The 8,297-nt window shown below is 48.5% G+C and overlaps 1 protein-coding gene across 8 annotated transcripts in view; it reads left to right on the top strand.

Annotated features, from left to right (window-relative positions):
- The window catches only part of VPS8 (VPS8, CORVET complex subunit), a 254,143-nt gene extending 247,108 nt beyond the window's left edge, over positions 1–7,035 (top strand). For 6 of the 8 annotated variants that reach the window (XM_025376215.1, XM_025376217.1, XM_025376218.1 and 3 more), the window contains 2 exons: positions 2,753–2,833; positions 6,297–7,029. In XM_025376215.1, coding sequence (XP_025232000.1) covers positions 2,753–2,833; positions 6,297–6,446 — 231 coding nt within the window. In that variant the 3' untranslated portion in view covers positions 6,447–7,029. Of the gene's footprint in view, positions 1–2,752; positions 2,834–6,296 lie in introns of all 8 variants that reach the window. The other 2 variants (XM_025376216.1, XM_025376211.1) reach the window with 2 other exon arrangements.
- The last annotated feature ends 1,262 nt before the right edge of the window (positions 7,036–8,297 follow it).

Below are 8,297 nucleotides of genomic sequence, written 5' to 3'. Positions count from 1 at the left end.
TTTTTTTTTTTTTTTTTTTTTTTTTGAGACAGAGTCTCGCTTAGTCGCCCAGGCTGGAGTGCAGTGGCGCGATCTCGGCTCACTGCAAGCTCCGCCTCCCGGGTTCACGCCATTCTCCTGCCTCAGCCTCCCGAGTAGCTGGGACTACAGGCGCCCGCAGCCTCGCCCGGCTAATTTTTTGCATTTTTAGTAGAGACGGGGTTTCACCGTGTTAGCCAGGATGGTCTCGATCTCCTGACCTCGTGATCCGCCCGCCTTGGCCTCCCAAAGTGCTGGGATTACAGGCATGAGCCACCGCGCCCGGCCAATTTTTAGCTCTTAACACTGGACTTTGTTACATGGAAAGAAAGAAATTTGTTCTAACAGAGAGCAGCAAATGCATTTTTCTGTCTTTCCAATTGGAAAATCACTCCTAACCAGTTTTATCCTGGGGGATTTAGTGGTCTGAGAATACTTTTATGTTTTTAGATGTGAACAGAGATTATGTTCATATTTAGTTGCTCCTCCTTTATTTTTTGTCTGACCCTAATTTGGCATCTGTAGATGGAAACTGTTATTTCTCTTCAGGGCTGCCATGTGTCTTTGTGACATTACCCCTAATTTGCTTCCGAATATGCAATAAAAGATAAAAGCCATGATTAGGCTCAGTATACATTACTAATTTTCTTGAACTTTCCATGCCCTAAATGCCTGTTAATCTCGTGGTGCCCACGTCTTCCCTGGATGGTGGAGTGTGGCCGGGGTGGCATTGCCCTTTAATCAGTTGGAACATAGACTCAGAGGACAGATGTGACCTCCTCAGGTTATACAGGGAGCAGGTAACAGGATTGGAGTCCATGTTTCCTGATTTCATCCCACTGTTCTTTCTAGGGGGCACTTCTCTCTGGGAGTATAAACAATACAATCACAGTAATTACTGCCATTGATTGAGCATCAAATAGATGCTAAGCCCATATATGATGTCTAATTTTCACAACAATTCTGCAAAGTAGAGTTTTATAGATAAAGAAACTGAGACTGAGAGAAGCTAAATTCCTTGCCTAAAGCCACTCACCTAGTCTTGGGCAGAGTCCAGATTGAGCCCAAGTGTGTCAGAAGCCCTGCCCTGTGTTCTTACTGCATGGCAGAGGGTTGGTCACAACTCCAGTGATAAATAGTAAGAAATCGGAAATCTGCATGTCAGCCCTCCCATCCCTTCATTTGATCAGCAGATGATGACTCTGTGGCTACTCTGTGCAAGCACAGTACTGGGCACTGGTGAGCAAGACAGACAGGGAGCTGACCATAGCAGCTCTCATTTCCATGAAGTTTTCCCTCTCACGCTCCGCATACCTACTCCTGCACATCCCCCAGCCTCCTTCATTACCCAGTTTTGCCTGTGCATGATGCTCTGATGCCCCCTTCCTTTCTGTTCCTGTAGCCACATCAGGACAAGGGCCACATGACGTTGTCCCCTGGAGACCGGCCCTGTGCGTGGTACCTGTGGGCCTTCCTGTGCTCTCTAGTTAGTAGTGCTCAGTGAGAACCTGCAGAGTCCCATGCATCTACTATGTGTTCTGCGTGCATTACCTTCTTGAATCTTCATAGCCACTTTATGTGGTATAGCCATAGTCATTATCCCCATGTGAGCAAAAACAAACAAGCAAGCAAAAAGTACCCACCTCAGAGAACTTGCCTAAGATTGTGCTGCTCATAATTGTTAAAGCCAGGGTTTGGGCTTAGGCTGATGAACTCTGGAGTGCAGGCTCTTACCCACCAACCTGTACAGTGCAGACGCTTGGGACAGGTTCATAATATAGGGCAAAGAAAAACGTCTTTCAATTAATCTTATACATAAACAAAAATGCTTCTGAAATCAACTTTTAACTATGGGTATCTCTGAATTGTAAGAAAAGCTAGTGTGTACTGAACCCTCGCCTGGTACTAGGCAGGCGATACTTTAAATATATATCTCATTTAATTTTTGGTAATCTCAAAAGGTAAGCATTACCCCTTCCTTCCCACAGGCGAGGCAGCTGAGGTTTAGAGAAGTGAGGTGACTTGCCTAAAGTTACATAGCAGGTTACTGTCAGAACTAGTATCCAGATTCTCCTCTGACTCCAAAACCTATGGCCGCCTCCCCCAGGATTCCATTTCTTCTCTCTGCATGTGAGTTGGATCAGGTCCACTGAGAGAAAAACCACAGTTTGGCAGGTCCCACCACAGTAACAGGTGGAACAAAACAAGGCTGCTGTAAGAGCAGGCTAGACCGGTCCTTTTCCCAAAAGCAGCAGATGAATCTTGCAACCCCATAGGTGGCTACCAGCTTTATAATGAAACAGGGAGAGGATGAGATTTTTAAATGACAGTGCATCTCCTGTTACCAAGACAGAGAAAAGGGGTATCTTTGCTGGCCATGTGAAGTGATGGACATGGGAATGCAAGGCTGGAAGGAACTAACTAGCTCTGCATAGTGATGCCAAAGAGGGATCAAGAAACCTGAAAGGAACCTGTACATACGGGACATTTGGAGACTCCATTGGGAAAAGGGTCCACAGACAGGTCAACCTGCAGCCACACACCAAGGAGAGTTCTTAGGGGACGTGCCAATTTCTAACTCATGTTCAGCATATATGTCATTAATTGCTGGTAGCATGGATTGCTTTCAGAAGAATGAAGGAAGCACCATATTCTGCTTCAGCATCGTGTAGAGCACGTTCAGAGGCTGCCTAGCCACATGATGTTGTTAATCGTATCGGTTTTTATTCTTCAGGGAACCTCAGAACCTGTTCTGGATCCACAGCAAATCCAAGCATTTGATCAGCTTTGCCGTCTCTACCGAGGAAGCTCCAGGGTAATGTTTGTGTGGTTGTTTATATTTTCATTTCCCTATTTATAATTTACTGCTTTAGAAAGGCAGTGTCTTGGAACCTCCCTCTAGCCTCCTCCTAACCTGGAAGGTGCCCTGGCATCCCTGTTATGGCTACATGGACAACAGACCCTGGCCCCAGGGAGCACTCCGAGCTTGGCAAAGAGAGCAAAGGAAGTGGAAAGCTGTCTGTCCCTTACCTACCATGACCTGTGAGGACACAGAAGGGCTTCTGTGTTTGACCTCCCTCCAGAGAGAGCAGGCCAGAAGGCTGATCCCAGGAGGGCTTTGCTTAGGATATGGATAGGTGCCCAATCTGTCCGAAGCCCTAGACCCTCCTGGGCATCTGCATTGGTTGAATTAGTTTTGGCCATGAAAGACAAATGCAAAGTAGTAGTGGTTTAAGCAAGAGAGAAGTGTAACTGCAGCCAGCCAGGGCACATCCACGCACCTCCCTCCAGCTTTCGTGTGTCTTGTGCTCTGCCTTCCTTAGCACGTGACTTAAACTTCTGTGGTTCAACCTGGTTGCTTCCACTTATCTCCACTGTCTAGAATTTAGACCCATGACCATGCCTCACTGCAATGACTGGGAAAATTGGATTTTATTCCAAAAGACCTCAGGCTACAATTCTTGGTCTACTCTAACTGGGGAAGAAGAGCACAGACTGGAGGGCTTCTAGCAGTCGCTGCCACCACATCAGACCAGGTGTCCCCCAGGCACTTCAGAAGCATACTCATCGCTTTCTCGACCTGTTCTTTGCACCTGGTGCCTGCCTCAGGAACGACACCTCTGTCTTCCAGCCACCCAGAGCAGAGACCTGGCAGCACTAGGCTCACCCCTCCCCTTCCTTCCACCCAACTGGGGACATCCTGTGGGATCTTCTCTACTAATCCCCTTTTGCCACTACCCCCAGTGGGGTCGCCTCATCACTCACGGAGGCCACTGCAGGTCTTCTGATTGGCTAGAAACCCTTCTGTCCCTTCTCCATGCTGCTGCCTGGCCACCCTTTCTAAACCCAAATGTGTCATACCCTTGTTTACGACACATTCTGGATCTCCACCACCTAAAGAATGGGCGAGGTGGCGGGCGCCTGTAGTCCCAGCTACTCGGGAGGCTGAGGCTGGAGAATGGCGTGAACCCGGGAGGCGGAGCTTGCAGTGAGCTGAGATCCGGCCACTGCACTCCAGCCTGGGCGACAGAGCGAGACTCCGTCTCAAAAAAAAAAAAAAGAATGAGTCCAAACCCTAGCATCTTCTCCACTCCCCAGATCACACCTCAATTCTAGCTGGTCCCATTTGTTTCTGAGCTTATCTCAAGCTTGTGCAAACTGCTGTGTCCTCTGCTTCTCTACCTGGGCCCCCTTCACGCACTCCCCATTCTTAGGCAGAACCTACTAGGTTACTTGGCAGCCAGAGAAAAAAGTGGTGTTCCTTCTTTGAGAGTTGGTCTGGGCAGAGGTTGTTACTCCAGGAAGCTTCTCCAGGGGTCTCCTGGATGCAGTCCAGCAGCTTTATTGAACTGGCCTCACCCCATCCCTTTCCAGCCTCAGCCAAGCTCTGCCCCAAGAGTTGGGTTTCTGGGGCCTTCCAAGGAGGTTCTTCTGCTTCAAACTGTTGAACTCTGATTTAGGGCTCATTGATTTCCAGATCACAAAGTTACCAAAGTAGAACACAAAAATACCTCTTTTCCTGGGAAATATATATATATATATATATATATTTTTGCAGTTGATCTTCCCACCTCACAGTGTCAGAATGTGAAAGCATTGAGTTGAGCATCTGTTGCCCATTCTGTTCAAGGCATCGTACATAACAGTCATTGCAGAGAACGTCACAGGCTGATGGGCAACTGAGAGGGTTATGGAAGAAAGGAAGTGGCACAAAGTGGACTCGGACAGAGCAAGGGACATCTCTTGGCCCCTGGCGTATTGCTTGAGTGGGCCTGCTCAGTAACTTGCAGTTAGAGCTTGAGTCAGAGTTACTGAGTTGTAAATGACACCATACATGTGTCTCTGGCCAGGACCTGGATTACTTGTGATAAATTGACACTTAGAACTCAGGGGCCTTTAGATGTCTTCCCAGTTACCACAGCCACTGGTACTGAGTTTTCCACAGAAGTGACACATGGACACATGTGAGCTTGTGCCAACGTTGCCTGTGAGGGAAAAACCCTTTGCCAGAGGTCGGAGGCACCTCAAAGACATGGTGCCTGGCGGGTGAATCCCACATCACTGCTGGTGACCAAGGGCAAGTCACTTCTCAGGCCGCAGAGTTTCTGCCCCAGAGGTATGTTGTGAAGGATGAGAAATAACACACGTCAAGGACCTAGCAAAGTACCTATCATGGAAAGACACTTGATGCAGTCACGAGAGGCTGTTAGACATCCCCTCGGACTCCTGGCGTGTTTAGTAGACACAGACAGGACTGCCCTGAGGAGTCTGATGGCCCGCTTGTCTCAGCTGTGAGCTCTCCATGGGCCAGGCTTTCACTGGCCTCCATGTGAGCCTGCGCAGCGTCCCTTAGAGTATTGGTAGTGGGACATGGTGGCCCGTCCCACAGGTCCCAACTGCTGTTATTAGGGACCGTATTGACCTGGGCTTGTGGGGTGGAAGTTAACTCACAAGGTTCTGGGAAGCAACAGGCAAAGACCCTAATCAGTCAGGAAGTCTAAGGACCTTGGGTATAGAATTCTTGTCTCCTCTGACCTTCAGGGGTACCTCAAGAGCCAGGCTGCCAGCTCCCTGCTTTTGCAGAAAGCCTCTTTAGGTGAAAGGGATGGTCCCCCCGAGGGGCAGAGTGCTAGCATCCCAACAGGCCGACATTAGCATCTCCTCCTACCCTTCTATCCTCCTCGACAGGTCTTCCAGAATTGAGCCACTGACAGAACGAGGGTACTGCTAATGTCATTGGTGGGAATAAGGAAGCTGGGAGCAGGGAGGACTCACTTGAAGGAGAAGGCAGAATCCAGGGGTTCCACTCGGGAGCCCCTGAGTTTGAGTTGGCAGAAGAGAGGTCAGAGTCAGTGGTCATAATTAGTCATTCACCCCCAAGGAGAGTGCACCAAGGTGGAGAGCCTGGAATGAGCAGAGCTGAGAACAAGCTCCTCAGCACAGGGCACATCCACAGGGAGAGAAGGGCGGCAGCAGGGGCAGCTGGAGGAGCCCTCAGCGCAGGGCCAGCCCAGGGTGGGAGAGCTCTCCAGTGCCAGGGAGAGCACAGTTTGTGTGTCCTTGGGAGCGAACCAGTCCAGTCTCATTATTGAATGAGGAAATTAAGGCCCCAAAGTCACACTGCTAGTTTGTGATATATGGACCTAAGATCCAGACCGTGCATGTTACTATTCCTGCAACATAGCACTGTCTCTCATGTACCTGAAGCAGTGGATTCAGGAGCCTCTCTTCCCTCTGCTCCCCATAAACCTTAGCTGATGTGTGTCCTTCCTTTGCAGCTGGCTCTTCTCACGGAACTCTCCCAGAATCGCAGCAGCGAGAGCTATAGGCCATTCAGTGGCTCGCAGAGTGCTCCTGCTTTCAACAGCATCTTCCAGAATGAGAACTTCCAGCTGCAGCTCATTCCCCCACCTGTGACTGAGGATTGATGACTCCGTGGAGCCTAGCCCAGGAGAACCAGAGATGATCCCAAGGCCACTGGAGAGAGACCCCGCCTCTGGTGGGCTTGGCCTCCACCGCCTCCCACGCTTCTGAGAAGAGGTTCCAAATTGGGATCCTGTGCCCACAGCGTCCACAGCACCATTCCCAGCGTAGACTCCCAGTCTTCTCCACATTGTTGTCATGGCGTCAGTTCACCAGACTCGTTGATTTTGTTTTGCCTGTTAAGCAAAGGAATGTCACATACCTCTGTCCAGCTTTTTAGAAAACACATTTTGCCTATTGGGACCTTTTCCATTTCCCCTGAAGCCTAGAAAGTAGATGGAACTCACACAAATGGCATTCCAGAGTCTGCTGTACTCCGTCTCCTCCAGCTGCTGGATAATACAGAGGAACTTCAGCTTCTACAGGGAACAGTGGTTGGCCAGGCTGCAGTATAACTGAAACATGGCTTGGAGAGAGCAGAGACACTGGGGGGGCCGGGGCCATCTCCCTTTTAATGTGTTCGTGTTAAAACCTATTTGAGTATAAGACTTGCCCTTTCTAAAAATAAATGCTCTGTGTTTAAGTTCTGCAGGTCTCCTGGCTGGCTGGCTCAGTCTGTCAAGTCATGGGGGACATTTAGAGCCCTGTTGTCACAATTTTATTAGCTCAAAGTCAGGAATCCTGACTATGACAACCCTCCTTAATTCAGATAAGCAGCTCCATCGTCAGCTCTATTCAGAGCAGCCCAGCCACCCAAATGCTCCTGTGACAGGGGCTGGGCTGCCAACGAGAATAGTACTTAACTCAGTTTTTGGCTATGGGACTTCATGTATCATTGAACCAACCACCACAGGAGGTCACCACACCCAAAGACCTAGGTTTCCACCTTACATACTCAGATGATCCTTTTCTCAGCGCACGGGAATGATTAGGCTCTCATGGACTGATACTAACCAAACCCACAGGAAATAGATACATAAACTAGATACAAATTTTTTTTATTATTTTATTTTATTTTTTGAGACAATTTCACGCTTGCTGCTCAGGCTGGAGTGCAGTGGTGCTGTCTCGGCTCACTGCAACCTCCGCCTCCCAGGTTCAAGTGATTCTCTTGCCTCAGCCTCCCGAGTAGCTGGGATTACACCCATCCACCACGCCCAGCTAATTTTTTAATTTTTAGTAGAGATAGGGTTTCACCATGTTGGCCAGGCTGGGCTCAAATTCCTGATCTCAGGTTATCCACCTGCCTTGGCCTCCCAAAGTGCTGGGATTACAGGCATGAGCCACTGCACCTAGCCAATACAAATTTTTAACCCTTAAATAGAAAATAGATCTTGTTTCTGCCATGTACTACCTATAATCACAATCAGTTAACCTCTCTAATCCTCTGTTTCTTTATAAACAGAACTGTTATAAAGATGAAACAATACATGTAAATGTTTGCTGTGTGCCATTCAGGCACATGGCAAATACCCCAGAAATGCAAGCTTAGCTTTTATTATATAACTTCTCCCAAGACCTGGGCTACAAGGGTACTGCTTCCTGATGAAGGTGCCAGGATATAAAATTGAGGGAAGTGGTTAAACCATTAAGTCGTCACTGTTTGGATGCCTGCCACAGCTATATGACAGTCTCAAGCCATTTACAGGTGAGAAAGCTGAGGCTCAGAGGTGATAAGTAATTTCACCAAGGTATCATACCGAAGAGCTAACAGAGCAGGCGGAATTCGGAGCTGTGATTCCAGAGCCAGTGATGCTTCCTGCCCCAAGTTATGTATCAAAAGATTTCTCATTGAGCCTAAAATTAAGGCCAAAGGAACTTGATATTCTCAAAGCAAAACTCAGTTATTCCCCTTC

The sequence above is a fragment of the Theropithecus gelada genome, chromosome 2 (assembly GCF_003255815.1).
Source record: "Theropithecus gelada isolate Dixy chromosome 2, Tgel_1.0, whole genome shotgun sequence".
Lineage (NCBI taxonomy): Eukaryota > Metazoa > Chordata > Mammalia > Primates > Cercopithecidae > Theropithecus > Theropithecus gelada.
This window is presented reverse-complemented; position numbering and strand designations above follow the sequence as displayed.